The following is a 14,684-nucleotide window of genomic DNA, read 5'->3' on the forward strand; positions in this document are numbered from 1 at the left end:
CTTTACTAAGTGAGACCCAGAGCAGTGCACTCAGCGAAGGGCAGAGTGGCCGTGTGACTTACAGATGTGGCTCAGTGCTATAGATATGTTTTCTCCATCAAGGAGCTTGAGCCGTAGCTTGCTTCCTTTGGCATCAATCAACAGTAATCTTCTTGGCTCCAGGGGAACTATTCCAAATATTTCCTGGTGTAACAGAGAGCAGAAACTGGGCCAGACTCATAGAATATACAAACAGTGCCATGATTCAGAACTGGTACAACAGAGAAGATGGTGCATTTTTGGCTGCCTGTAGAGTAAATGGATGAGCCTATAGGCTCTAAAAATCTGATCCACCCCAGGATATTGACATCATGTTGGACTGATGGGCCCTCTTCTACCTCCTGCAAGTAGGTCTTAGTCCACCACAAACAACCTCACTCTCACGGCATGTTCTCTTTGCATCTTTACATCCACTTTCATTTCCCATCTTCCATCACTGAAATGTCCCAAGGGCCACATGCTGTATGAAGCGTTTTCAGTGCTAGACTTAGGGTTGTAACATCTGTTGGAGAGATGTTGTTTTCCTCCAGCAAATGTCCCTGAGGAAAGTTTCCTGGTCAAAACCCCAGTGGAAACCATGGGCCTGAACTACATTCTGCAGAATTTGATGAGATTCAGATGAAATCCAGAATAAGGCTCTGTGGATTTTACTGGAGGGTATCCACCATTCTTTTAAAGTAAGATATTCAGAGGTAATTTCCCCCACCACTGAATCTGTCAAGCAGGACCCGATCTGTAGATCTGCCCAACATCGATGCCTGCTGATTTTGCCTCCGGCCAACGTCCATTTTCCATATCCTCCTGTGTTCCTGTTACATGAAGAGCGGTATTTGTGGCATTCCAGGTTTTCATGTGCCTGATGATAAGAGCTCTGGGTTTCTAGCAATTTCTCTGTTAGTTCTTTGGGTTCATTGCAATGGGCTATTTGTGCCACACACTGAGTGACAGGGGAAATGGTACTTGGCATAGACATGCCCCCAGAACAGCTGTATTTGGCCCCTTCACATGCTGGAGAGGAGGTCAGGACATCTGATGTGCTGGTGGAGCCTGCTGCTTTTCATATTTCTCTGGATATCTGGACTTATTTTAGTACACATCTAGTCTGGGACACTGTTTTCTGTGGGGCTGCCCTGCAGTCCCCATGCTCATATTTGATCTGTGCTAAGACTGAAGGAAGTACTCAGTAGTCTCCCTCTCTCTAAGTCCTCTCACGCTGTAGATTATCCACCTCAGACTCTCCAGACAGTCTCCTGAGAGAGGTTTGGTTTTATTACAGTGTGTTGGAAATAAGCTGAAATGAATGCACAGTGACAACTGGCAATTGTTTGCTGGTATTATTATTATTTTTCCCTTGGAGATGTTATACTTATTGCAGTGACATATTCTCTTCCTCTCTATATCTTCTGTGGCTTACTTACATTTCTTTCCTACGCTCAAATCTCAGCAGAAAGGACAAAAACTGGTGGCCTGGGTAATGCAAAATCAAATACCTTCAAGTTGTATTTGCACATTTGGAATAAGGGTCTGATCCTGTACCACTGCATCCATCGGTGCTGAGTGGATGACTTAAATCTTATGATGCTTTAGAAAGAGAGAAGAGGAATGTGATATTGGCCACTGATACACTGTATGTCAGCCTTGAGGGTAGGAATTGTCATCACAAGGAAAATGTAGATGGTGCTGAGCCTAGAGGCTCCAAAGGATGCTATGAAAACACGGCAGCATACAACCATGGGGAAATTCTCTTCCATGTCATGTCTCATCCTGACCTCAAATTGATATTGGTATTATCTTTGGGACCTGGTACTTAATGGTTCTTCCCATGTTCTCATTACTGTTACTACAACAGCTCTGAAGAGCCTGGTACCCATTGCTTTGTTGCAGAAGTATCAGAGGAGCCATAACAGAATCATTTGCTTAGGGCCACTAGGGACTGGATGTTGTAACAGAGAAGATTCGCAGTTATAAACTGAATTTATGGAGAGACTTAATTTTTTATTTTTGTCTGCTAGCTATGTTTACTATAGAATGACTTGTAAACTGGGGAACTTCAAGTCTGCACATGAAAATATGTTGAAAATTCACTATTCTTTTGCAACACAGTGATAAGCAGGAAAGAGAACTGAATGCCGCACTGTGAAGATACATTTATCATTTTCCACAGTTTTTATTAGTGTAAAGAGGCCAAAGAGGTTTACAACTCTAAGATTAGAAGACCTCCTTGAACTTCCTCCTCTGAATCCTTTCTAGATACCAATTGGTGGCATAAGTTATGTCATTGTGTCATGGTGAGGATGTCATTTGGCTGGGGAAGGGGAAAGATGCCACGAGATGTGACAATGGGAAGGAGTTTGCTAATCTCACCTAGCAGAGCTCATTCAGTGCCCTGCACAGCACTTCTGCTTCCTCCCAGTCCTCCTCTGTTGTTGTATGACACGAGCTGTGGTAACCAAATGTTCATCTAACTAGAACTCACTTTAAGTGTACCAGTAACATCTTCTTCCCTTGTAAATTCTTTCCCAAACCAAAGTTTTCTTTTCTTTTTTCTTTTCTTTTCTTTTCTTTTCTTTTCTTTTCTTTTCTTTTCTTTTCTTTTCTTTTCTTTTCTTTTCTTTTCTTTTCTTCCCTTCCCTTCCCTTCCCTTCCCTTCCCTTCCCTTCCCTTCCCTTCCCTTCCCTTCCCTTCCCTTCCCTTCCCTTCCCTTCCCTTCCCTTCCCTTCCCTTCCCTTCCCTTCCCTTCCCTTCCCTTCCCTTCCCTTCCCTTCCCTTCCCTTCCCTTCCCTTCCCTTCCCTTCCCTTCCCTTCCCTTCCCTTCCCTTCCCTTCCCTTCCCTTCCCTTCCCTTCCTTCACTGAAATGTAGCTCATTAACGATCCCATATAAAACTGTTGCTCATGCTTACCCAAGAACAGCAATCTCTCCCTTACTATGCAGACAACCTCCTGTCTTGTCACAGTTAATCAGTCCTCCCAACTTCTCTGCCACTTTTGTGGACAGCAACGGTTCTGGACACAAGAAGTGTTGTGTGCCAGCAGTGAATGAAACCTTTAATTCCATTGAACTGTGGTCCAGGGTTGCAGCTGGTTACTCTGGGGACAGTGACTTCTAGGTATTCAATGGAGACAAATAAATAAATAAATAAAAGGCATTTTGAAAGACCAAAAGGCAATCTATAGTTGTGGCTGTGCTCAGGAAATAGTACAAATGCTTCAAGATGACTGTAGTGATACAGTGCACAGAAGCAATCCCTTTCTTAGAGCTCAGAGCTTGTAAGGAAGAGAGGAGTAGAAATACAGAGAGAACTGCCATTGATGGTAGGAGAAAAAGTGAAAGGAAGAGAATATTTTTGATATTTAGTTTCCTGCCTCTCGCTTCTCCAGCTGTTAATTCTGGGGGCAAAAATAACACCCAGTGTGCTAGACTGAAATGGAAATATTTCTCTCTGAAGATAAGTCTGTGTGATGCCTCCTGTGAACAGAAATGTGATGTTTCCAACTCCTCTCCCTCCAGCATGTGTCCTACCATGCCATGGAGCACTACACTCCTCTGACAGCCACAGAGGCTATGGTTTCCCCGGGAAAAGCAGTTGGAAAGGAATTAGTGCTCAACAGTATTTCGGGACCCTGACACCACCTCTGCTAGGCACTTTAGGGTAAAAATATTGCAGCTTAAGGCACGCAGATCCTTTAGAGAAAGGAAATACCTTTTATTAATGAAAAACAAACAGCTCTCTGTAGCAACAGAGAAATAATTGTTATAGGTGAGCAGCATCACGGTGAGGGCTGCTTCTCAGTATATATATGGTGCTTTGCACAGCAAGAGCCTGATGCAAATGGTGGTCTTACTGGAAGAAACACCTGCAGAAGGGCTGTCCATTGGAGGCATCCAATACCTCCACCCCAGAATGAAGAAACTGTGACAGTATTCAGCTTTGTTGTCCTCCAAAAGAGCCACAGTAAGCATGATGTGACATCGGGCCACAGTGTGTCCCTCCTCTGTAGCAGCTCATAGGCATTCCATTGGGGAAAAAAAAAGAGGATTGTGTCATTTTAGTCTGGAGAGGAGGAGGCTGAGGGGAGACCTTATTGCTCTCCTCAAATACCTGAAGGGTGATTGCAGAGCAAATGGGGTTGGTCTCTTCTCAACAGTGACAGGTGACAGGATGAGGGGTAACGGCCTGAAGTTGCACCAGGGGAGATTTAGGCTGGATATCAGGAAGAACTTCTGTACAGAAGGGGTTTTGTAGCACTGGAAAAGGCTCCCCAAGGAGATGGTTGAGTCACCATCCCTGAATACGTTTTAAAACCATTTTATGTGGTGCTCAGGGACACGATTTAGCAGAGGATTGTTAGAGTTAGGGTTAGGGTAGTATGGTTGGACTGTGGTTGTGGCAGAAGCAGACAGCTCAAAGCCATAATCTGGTAAGGCTGGAAGACATAGTACTTAAGGGGATTATCTGAAGGGAGGTCTGAAGGTAATGAATTGTGGCCAACTTCCAGCAGAAGCTCCTGCAATGGAATCGTGGATGCTGAATGCCCACTGGTGGAGAGGTCTCCTGCAGCACACAGCACCTCCTGGCACCCATTACTGCCTTGTGAACCTGAAGAATGAGTCCCCACTTCCTCTCATGTTCCTACCAGCCCACCTCTCTTTTTGTTCACCATGCACAGCCTGGAATTTACTTCTGGGCAAAAAGATGCCTGGTTGGTCAGCTGTGGGAAGGAGCTGAAGGGCTGGTGGGGGAAGAACACCGCCTTTGGTGTAGGCTTTGTTTGGCCAGGGTTTGGAAAGCATTTGTGGCACAATGAGAAACACATTCACTTGGTTTTAAGCTCCTGGGTGAGTTTCCCCTCTATAACAGCTCTGTTGCTAATGGTTCTGGCAGTCACCACAGCAGTGGTTTGGATGAAAGCTCCCTGCTGAGAGTAGGTTTATATAATTGGCATTGTTAAATTTTGTAAATAAGTTCTGAGTTGTTGCTGTGATAGGTCCTCTCTAAAAGGCCAAAGAGGAGATTGAAGGCTCATCTTCCACACATAGGTGGCCAGGTGAGCCTGTTCAAGGTGGGATTAGAGGATCCACCCTTGGGCAGGTGAGCAGGGCACCTGTAAATCACCACTGTGGAGATTGTAGCTGCAGAGATGAAAGTTGTATTGTAATCTGGGCTCTGGTTCAGACCGTTCTGAGCCCAGAGATCCCCATTCAGGACAACCAGGCTGGAGGAGCCTGGGGAAAAGGAATGGGGACAACCACCACACAGGGAAAAAGTAGACCTAAATATTTAATCCACTTTCACATCGGCTTGATTCCCTGTAAGCAACTTGGCAGAACTGAGGTTTTTATTTACACACATACTCATATATACAATCTAAATAGGAAGAACTTCATAAACACTATTTTGCTATGACTTTATATATATTTATCTTATGCGTTTGTCTAAAATATTAGTGGTGAAGAGGCAAGAATACAAACATACTGTAAGGAGAGTAGGAGAGGAGAGAATGCTACAGTGACAAAGCATGATGGGGCTGCAGTCTCCTGGGAGGAGCATATCTATTTCTATGAAAGTCTCATCTACACCATGACACTAATGTGCTGCCTTCATTTATTAATTCACCGATCTATTTATTAATTGATTGCTTTTCTGCTTTGTTTGTTTGTTTGCTTTTAGTAAAGAGTACCCAGTTGTTCCCAGGAGCACAGTGAGACAGAAAGTGTCCTCGAATCACAGCCCCTTCAGTGGTGAGACCAGGGTCCTTTCCACCTCCTCCAACCTGGGCTCCCAGTACCAGTGTGAGAATGGGGTGTCAAGCACCTCCCAGGACCTGCTGCCACCTGCCAACCCCTATCCAGTCTCCCAGGAGCACAGCCAGATCTACCACTGCACCAAGAGAAAAGGTCAGGCCTTCAATACTTCTGCTTGTGACTTCTGCTCTCCCTAGCGTGATTGTGACCATTTCTTTGTGGTGCTCACTTGCTGTGGGCTGGGTAGCCTCAGCTTGCTTTGTGGTGCTACTTGAAGATGGGCAAGGGCTGAGGGCTGTGCAGTGGAGGTGGGGAGCAGAATGGAGAACGGAGGAGGACTATGAAAGTCATCTCACCAGTGGGAGCCTGGATTTTTTCCTCTGCCCTGGGCTGGGAGTGGCTCTGGGAGAGGGGCTGGCACCTTTCACCCGTGGTGAATCCACATGTGACAAGCTAGCTGGTGCCAGAGATAAAGTTGACTTATCTGCCTCTGTAGCCCCCAGAAGGGTTAATCTCTGAGTGTAGATACCTTGACAGCTTGGATTTTGTGGTTTTTGTCTAAAAGTCTCACTGCTGGAAGACATTTGCCCATATGCAGAAAGCATTTCCACTTAACTGCTCGATCTAATGAGCAGGGCATGGGATTGAAAATCATGATATCTATGTTCATTCCCCTCTGGCGTGACTGACTTGCTTTGACAGAGCTGGAGGGATCACACTGTGAGTGCTTTACACTGACTGCTTAGCTCATCCTGGCGTGAAGAGCCTGGGGTACCGGCAGGATAATTGTTCTCAGGCAGGAGCAGGCACTCTGTGGGCTCTCCCTTCCTCTCCAGAGCAATGGGAGTGCCCAGATGTGGAAACGCTTCAGGACTGGGAAAGCAAAAGCCCGAGATCAGGCCCAGATCCTCAGAGGAAAATAGGGAATTTCCAGGACTGAGTGCTATGGGATAGGCAGGAAGTTGTGGCTGCCTACCCCGGTTCACTTTTCTCCAGTACTGGGACTTGGTGCACAGGGAAAGCCAAAAGGAGACATCACACACTTCAGCATTTGGCTGCACCAAGGATTGCTCCAGCCTGGTAACCTCTTCCTAGAACAGATCTCTTTCTGCTTCCCTGCAGGGTCCTATCAGCAAGCCACATGCCACTATTTTTAGCATCAGTACCCTGGGGCGCTGGGGATGTATAGTGCAGACTTAGGGTGAAGTTGGTGGATGCTGGGAAGTGCTGGCAGATGGGGCAGTGGAAATAGAGGTCTCATTCTTGATGAACTCTCCAAGTATTGTAGCATAGCATCTGCAGATGTTTGTATATACATGTACCTATGCAAAATTGTTGAGAAATCTTCATATTGTCATGTTGTGGAGCTGAGCCAAACAGTGAGGAATGGAGGCATAATTTCCTAAGTTCTTCAGCTGTTGGGGTGACCCTGGTTCTCACACAGCCCATATCCAAGCTGTGGTGGGAAGAGAGCAGCCAGGTGGAGAGTAAGGAACAGCAGTGCCCTTCCAGAGAGTTCTCTGAGGTCTGAGTGAGCTGTGTCTCCCTTGGTCCCCCCATCCTGGTGCAGAATGATGGATACAAGCTGCTGGGACAAGGTGGGACTGCCACTAAGCCTGATGTTGTCAATGGGACAAGAGGTCACAGTGGCCCTTGGTGTCTCAGCCTGAGATCCAGCGTCAGTGCCTTGGGAGCTGAGCTTTTGACGTTCCTCTTCCCCTCTACTGTAACTAAACAAAACAAGCTGGCCCAAATGGCTGTGGCCCTTCGGCAATCTGCATGTCCCTGCACCATAGAGCAATTCATCATTGGCCTCCACATTGTAAAGTGATAAGGAATCAGCAGAGGTTTCCTTCCAGTTTTGGGATTCCCACTAAGTGGTGTCTCCATGGGTGGTTTCCCTCAATCCCTCAATTATCTCACTTCCTCTTATTGTCACAAAAGAGACGACTATCTACCCCATAATAAGCTCCCTGGCCCCTTCTGGCCTGCATGGCCCTTGCAGAAGTGCAGGAGACTGGCCAAGCGTGTCCTTGTCTGTAGGGCCGAAAGCCCCTCATTATCTCTGTGATGGCTTGAGTGGCACAAGCAGTTAAGGGCCTTTTATCAAAGCTGCCAAATGCTTTAATCAAAGAGAAGCAGCGTCCTGTCCGATATCACTGCCTTCTTCCCAAAGCTGTGCGTCTCAGGAACCTGAGCCTCTCCTCTCCTCACTGTGCTTTTTCTCCTCCCATGCACGCAGCAAATCGAAAACAGTCATGGGGGCTTAAAGGAAAGAAACACAAAGTTAATGGGAAACAGAGAGCCAACATCAGCTGCCAAGCAGCGCTTTGCAAAGTGAAATTAATTAAAACAACAACAACAACAAAAACCGAGGAATGAGCAATTCTTCTCAGATAAATCAGAACGTGATCCAATGTTTCATCTCAAACTCAGGCCGAGTGTGGCACTTTCTTCTAGTGCTGAACAGGGTCTGCATTAAACTATGGGAAATCATCTTATCTATTATATTTCTCTTTATCTTCCTCTTGCAGCCTCTCCTCCTTCAGTGAAATACCAAACTCTTTGATACACCTCTCCTGCTTTCCTACTGCATTCTCTCTGCATATATTTTAACAAGCCTTCTTATCTAAGGTAAAGTGTAGGTAGAAATCTGTTCAGTCAATTCCTAAAGTACTGGTTCTTCTTCAGTAAGGTTAGGATTTGTTTCCAGCAGATGATTTCCTTCTCATGAGGCTGTGGTTATGGATAAGTGCTCCTAAGGGCAGAGGGTAATCTTTATGTGTTCAAGACCAGCTGGTATCTGTATCTTCTGCAGCAAATACCAGCCCTGCTTTACAAGATAGGCTCTTGGATACTGTTCCATCCAGCTTTGACATCTTGTGGTATTTCTTTGGAACCCTTCTAATAAGGAGGGTGATTCTTCTTTTAGACCTGGTAAAGAATGGATCTGTTTGAGCAGCTAAATGGCACCTTGTTCACCTTCTCCTTTCTTGGTGACTTGAGACCAAGATTTCACTCAGTGGTTGACAGTGTTGTTCTTAGCTGTCAAGACAAGATGGATTCACTCTGTAGATCTGATATGGAGTTGCATTAGGGGAGAGCAGCAGGGATGTTATCTCTGAAGGCTCCTCTGTCTCAGAGAGCAGATCCCCTTCTGGGTGAGGAAGGAAGGACACATCCCAGAGCCACCAATGTGGCAATTCCTGGTGCCTGGATGGGAACACGGGGTCAGGGCATTGGGAATGACCCCAGTATGATGTGACAGGTCGCTGCTCCAAGCACTTTCTGGACATGCTGAATGTTAGGGAATAGCACTCCTGAAAGCTTGAATGGTCCTGCACTGATTCCTACCTCCAGACTGATATTGCCTATGGCATTTTGCATGGACTGCTCTGGGACGGATGGATGGATGAACTCCACAACTGTGTCCTCCTAAGGAGTTGCCTCATCTCTTGACGTGGATTTTTAAGTTGCAACGAAGATCTGTTAAAGCTTTGCCTTTTCTCTAGTTGTTCTCCATTTCTTCCTGTCTCATTGCTGTTCTTGGGAAGCCCAAAAGGACTTGCCAGCAGGCAGCTGGCTTTCTGACTTTCATTTTACTCCCACATCCCAACTAGGGCATCAGTACTTGTTTTCCCTTGTGTTATCCTCTCTCTCAGACTTCCTGTGAACTAAAAAGTTGTTCCTCTAAACCTCTGCTCCCTCCCAGCCTTACACAATCCCAACCACTTGGCAGATTTCTGGGATGCTTGTGATGCTTAACAGGAGGCGACTGGAACAGCTTCTCTCAGGGGAGGTCATAAAAGTTGTCATGTTGGCACTCTGAGGGAGAAGAAGGATGAGGCAGAATCCACCGGCTCCAACCAGCAAGAACTCTGTTGTTCAGCCACTCAGCTTGGACGTGACCCTGCCCATGGGGAAGTATATATCTCTCATCTCCTACTTGTTCTGCTGAGGTTGGTGGAGATGCAGCAGTGCCTTTCTCCCTTTTCCTCAAGAACAGGCACTGTTAGGGTGGGCTGACCTTTTACCAAGCTGATTTCTTCCTTATCATGGAGAGATGGGGTTTCTTTCTCTTGAAAAAGCTGTAGGACCAGGGCTGAATAAAAGCCTGCTGTAGGATGACCATCTTCCTGCCAGCATTTTAGGAGTTGCAATGAGTTGGCCAAGCTCTGAGCTACCTCGCAGCCAGAGGTGTCTGCAGCCTGGGAGGATGCAGCAGATGTAGCTCGGAGCCTGGAGTAATAGGCTGCAAAGAAGGGACATGTTCATGAGGCCAGTGCTGCTTCATGCAGACACCTTGGTGCCTCACCAGGAGATGCTTTCTATGCCTCTGCAGGCAGTATGAGCCATTTGCTGCCTACAGCTTCTGGTGCTGTTTTTTCCTTTTTCTGCCCTGTATCTCTTTCTGTTGTGTTCCCCTGTAGTGCAATTCAGCCACTGCAAGCAGTGTGACTGCTCAAATAACTACCACAACCACAGCACATCTTAGGTTTAATGTCCCAGGACATATGACTTGTCTGCCCTTTAGGGATGTGCATTTTGTTTGAGTCCATCATTTTCTTCTTTGACAGCCCTTGTTGGCTTTGTACATTGTGATTGGCTGTTCCCACTCATGTTAGATTCATATGAGAAACCAGAATGGGAAAACAACAGCGTTAATGGTAATCATCCATTGTCTGTCCCTCATAAAGTTGGGATGAACCTTCTGTAATGTCTGAGAAGTGTGGGTGAGCTTTAAAAACTAAAACATTTGGGTCCCATTCTTCACTGTCCTCTATCCCAGGGAGCTCAGTTCCATGAATTGGAAAGGAGCTCTTCTTTGCAAAGGATTTGCACCAGGGGAAGAGGTGGGCCCTGGCTACCCCGAAGTCCGGAGATTTGACGTGTTTGCATTTCATTTTGGATAGGTCTAATCCTGGAATTGGGAAAATTCTATTTAAAAAGTCATTTGTGTGGTATTTACAACCCAGCTGGAAGTAGTAAATACCGGAAATCTTGGAACTGTTTATGCTCTCATTCAAACTCCTTCATTAGATAAATCATCTAAGAGGGAGCCAGTTTCCATGCATTCTGCAGGCTCCATTTTCCTTAGATCCACTTCTGGCTGCTTCCCCTGCTTGGCAGAACCCCCTGTTACTGGAGATTTGTGCAGTACCAAGGGGCTGCTCACAAGAGCTGATTGCCACCCCAGACTTCTAAGAACAGCAATGAGCGCAGAGGATGGTGAGCATCTCCCAAAGTTAGCCACCAGGAAAAGGACAAGGGTGACTGTTAGGAAACCAGCATCAAGAAGCAAAGCCAGAAGAAAGCAGATGTTTCTCCACTATGCTCTGCTGGTGCTGTGGGTGTGAGAGGACCTTCAGGAAGAGGACTGTGGCCTTGGGATGCACTGTCCAGGCTCCAGAGCAGATGGGGCTGGCTCTGAGCTGCCCAGGATGGGAATGCCTCTTCTTTTAGCACTGCGAGAGAGGTGGAAGTAGGGAAGTAGGGAAGTAGGGAAGTAGGGAAGTAGGGAAGTAGGGAAGTAGGGAAGTAGGAAGAGGGTCTGGGGGAAGACACTGGTAGGGTGGGCTGTGATTCTCTGTTAGTGTCCTCTTTGGAGATAGGTACAGTCCCCTTAAAGTTCTTAAGAACTGGAATATCCACGTCCTTTCCACATTTGAGATCAGTGAGCATGACTCTAGAAAAGACAGCAGAGAACTTGCTAGAGCTCATAAAGAAGAAGAAAGAGCTGTAGGGCTTCCACTCATGTGCTGGTTGTTTTCATTTTCTTCTTTCCACCTGCAATGCATTCTGGAAGCAGACCTGTGGCTCTGCAGCCCTGCCTGGATGTGCCGAAGCAGGGAGTGGAACATCTGGGCTCAATGGAAAAGTCAGAAGCCTCAGGTTGTATGTCAGGCTCACTTCAGCACAATGGAAAAACAGGGTTTGACTGTTTTGAGCTTCAGACTTAAAAAAATAAAATAAAATAAACAGTCAAACCCCAAGCCAGAGGCTTCTAATGCCAGCAGAGTAATGTGGTTTAATGCTGAAAATTTTATTAGCAGAACAATGCTTCATTTTACAAGACATTGTTTTTCCACCCCAGCGTTCTTATTACTCAGTGGTGGGTTAGGGATCCAAAGCTTTTAGGCTGTGTGTAAGAGGCCGATACTGCAAATGTGCCTCTTAGGAAGGACCACGTTCAGAACCAGGACTTTAGATTTCATTTCATATAGAACTGCATCACCTTCACCTATACAACGAACCTAATCAGAAATGAGGGCAGTGATCCACTGCTGCACGCACTAACCATTTTGGCTGTGCCAAAGATGCTTTTCCAATGTGTGGGTGTCCTGCCCTTTGGTGCCCAGATGTGTTGGCTGCACTGGGTGGGTACCTGAGGGAGGTGATGGGTTATATTACAAGCAGAGCAGGTGCAGCTTCTGAGAAGAACATAAGGCTGCTTACAGCAGTGAGGGTCATTTCTTGGTGGTATTCTTTCCAATGTTATGCCTTTAGATGGAGTGCCATGTTTTGCCCACACCAGGAATCCTGCTCTTAGAGCACCAACATCAAGCTAACATGGGTCAGAACAAGCTCCCCTTCCCTTTCTTCACTGACCTTAAAATCTCTCAGTGAAGCTCTTGTTCCTGGGAACTCTGCCATCCATTCCAGCAGAGCTGGATTTCACTTGATGACCCCGTGAATGAATAAATAAGCGCATATTCATTTATTCATTTTACTTCCCCTAGAGATTTCACCTACATTGTTTATCTCCTTCCTGCTGTTGGCACGGGGATGCTGCAGGGAAAGAAAAGGGCTCTGCTAGATGTGCCTTATTGTTTGGAGATGGAACATTCACTTCTTCATTTTGCTTGGCTCCCAACACACAACCCTGAATGGATTTATGTGCCCCTTGGCACAGCTGAAGGCTGAGGCTGTTAAATCTGATTGCTTCACCTCTGTCATAGCTGGTGCTCTCACAGTAGAGTTTTTATCATGTCACTTATCACAGAAGTGTATAATTGTATAAGCTTTTAATTAAGAGCATCAGCTCTGGGAGTGGGATGTCTGTTAGGGTGCTGTGTCTGCAGGCAGGAGTGCTGGCAGCCAACAGAGGTAAGTTTGGTATCATGGGATATCACCAGAAATAATACGTCTCCAGATTTCTTCTGCATTTCATAGCATTACTTCTCCTCCCAGAGCTCCCAACTAATCCCTCCTTCTCCAGCCCAGCAGGCAAAATGGGCTGCTTCAGCAGAATCTGTTCAGAACAGTTCCAAGGAAGGGCTGTGACAGCACTGGGAGATGTATCTGCAACAGAGGGATTGGAACGAGATGGTCATTAGGACACACCTTCCTCAGCCCTGTATGGGCTGTGCCCTTGGTAAAAGGAGGATGGTCCTGGCAGCCTGCAGAGAGGGAGGTTCAGCCAAGGTCATGGCATTGTTGTTTGCTGTCAGGAGTTTTCTCTTTCAACAGATGAGGAATGTTCCACCACTGAGCATCCCTACAAGAAGCCCTACATGGAAACTTCACCGGCAGAAGAGGATCCTTTCTACAGGTCCAGTTACCCCCAGCAGCAGGGACTGAACACTTCATACAGGACTGAATCAGCCCAGCGCCAAGCATGTATGTATGCCAGCTCTGCTCCCCCCACGGACCCTGTGCCCAGCCTGGAAGACATCAGCTGTAACACATGGCCCAGCGTGCCGTCCTACAGCAGTTGCACAGTGTCTGCCATGCAGCCCATGGACAGGTTACCCTACCAGCATTTCTCTGCCCACTTCACCTCGGGGCCTCTGATGCCCCGGCTCAGCAGCGTGGCCAACCACACGTCCCCCCAGATAGGAGACACCCATAGCATGTTCCAGCACCAGACCTCAGTTTCTCACCAACCCATTGTGCGGCAGTGCGGACCTCAGACCGGCATCCAGTCTCCCCCGAGCAGCCTGCAGCCTGCAGAGTTCCTCTATTCCCATGGCGTGCCTCGAACCCTCTCACCCCACCAGTACCACTCTGTGCATGGTGTGGGAATGGTGCCAGAGTGGAGCGAAAACAGCTAACGAGGCAGTCAGTGGAAATGGGAATAAAATAAAATAAATAAAATAAAATAAAATAAATAAAATTTAAAAAGTGGAGGGGGAAATAAGAGAAAAAAAAAGGGGGGGTGGGGGTGGGGAAACAGCACCCCATTGATAACAAAAACAAGAGCATTCTGCAAGTCTCCTTTAAGTGAATGTTCTCCGTCAGCACTAGAGGGGAATGGACACTGATTGTGCCAATGGTTGGAAGCATGGATGGAGCACTCATTGGCCACGGCAGGATGTGCCCCCTTGCCCCCCCGCCCCGTGCTTTGGTTCAGAAGGCAAACCCAGCGGAGCAGAGAGCTGCCCTCACTTCCCCACCCCTGGTCTGTGTCGCTGCCACAGCCATCCTCTGCCTGGCCCTCCCCCCCCCTCTTTTCTCCTTCCCAAAGAGCCACATGACTCCTGCTGCCTTTCTCAACACAGCCAGAGTGCTGGGATGAAAACAACTGGGATGTTACTATTTTTTTTTTCTTTCTTTCTTTCTTTTTTTTTTTTTTTGTGGTGTTGATGTTGACAATGTTATATAATAAATAATAATATATATATATCTATTTTCTTTCAATTTTCTCAAAAAAAAAAAAAAAAAAAAAAGAAAAAGAAGAAAAAGACACCGACCCCCTTTTTTTTCTTTCTTTTTTTTTAAACCAAGTTTGGAGTGCTGTTCTTTTCCTTTTTGGTATGGTCGTCATCGCTCTTCAATGGCAAAAAGATGCTCTGAATCCACAGACAAGAAAGCTGGCAGCTACATCACCCAGGTGTCGTATTGTGAGTGGGACTGCTCCTTCCAAACATCACATCCCCCACACATGGCCAACGAGCAGCA

General features: G+C 46.6%; 1 protein-coding gene across 8 annotated transcripts in view; it reads left to right on the forward strand.

The window, feature by feature from the left end:
• TBX5 (T-box transcription factor 5) overlaps positions 1-14,467 on the forward strand; it is a 37,774-nt gene extending 23,307 nt beyond the window's left edge. For 6 of the 8 annotated variants that reach the window (XM_015878483.2, XM_085509582.1, XM_015878482.2 and 3 more), the window contains 2 exons: positions 5,710-5,936; positions 13,254-14,467. In XM_015878483.2, the coding sequence (XP_015733969.1) occupies positions 5,710-5,936; positions 13,254-13,837 (811 nt within the window). In that variant the 3' untranslated portion in view covers positions 13,838-14,467. The remainder of the gene's footprint in view (positions 1-5,709; positions 5,937-13,253) is intronic. The other 2 variants (XM_085509586.1, XM_015878486.2) reach the window with 2 other exon arrangements.
• The last annotated feature ends 217 nt before the right edge of the window (positions 14,468-14,684 follow it).

The sequence above is a fragment of the Coturnix japonica genome, chromosome 9, assembly GCF_054131305.1.
Source record: "Coturnix japonica strain WE chromosome 9, WE-NBRP24, whole genome shotgun sequence".
Lineage (NCBI taxonomy): Eukaryota > Metazoa > Chordata > Aves > Galliformes > Phasianidae > Coturnix > Coturnix japonica.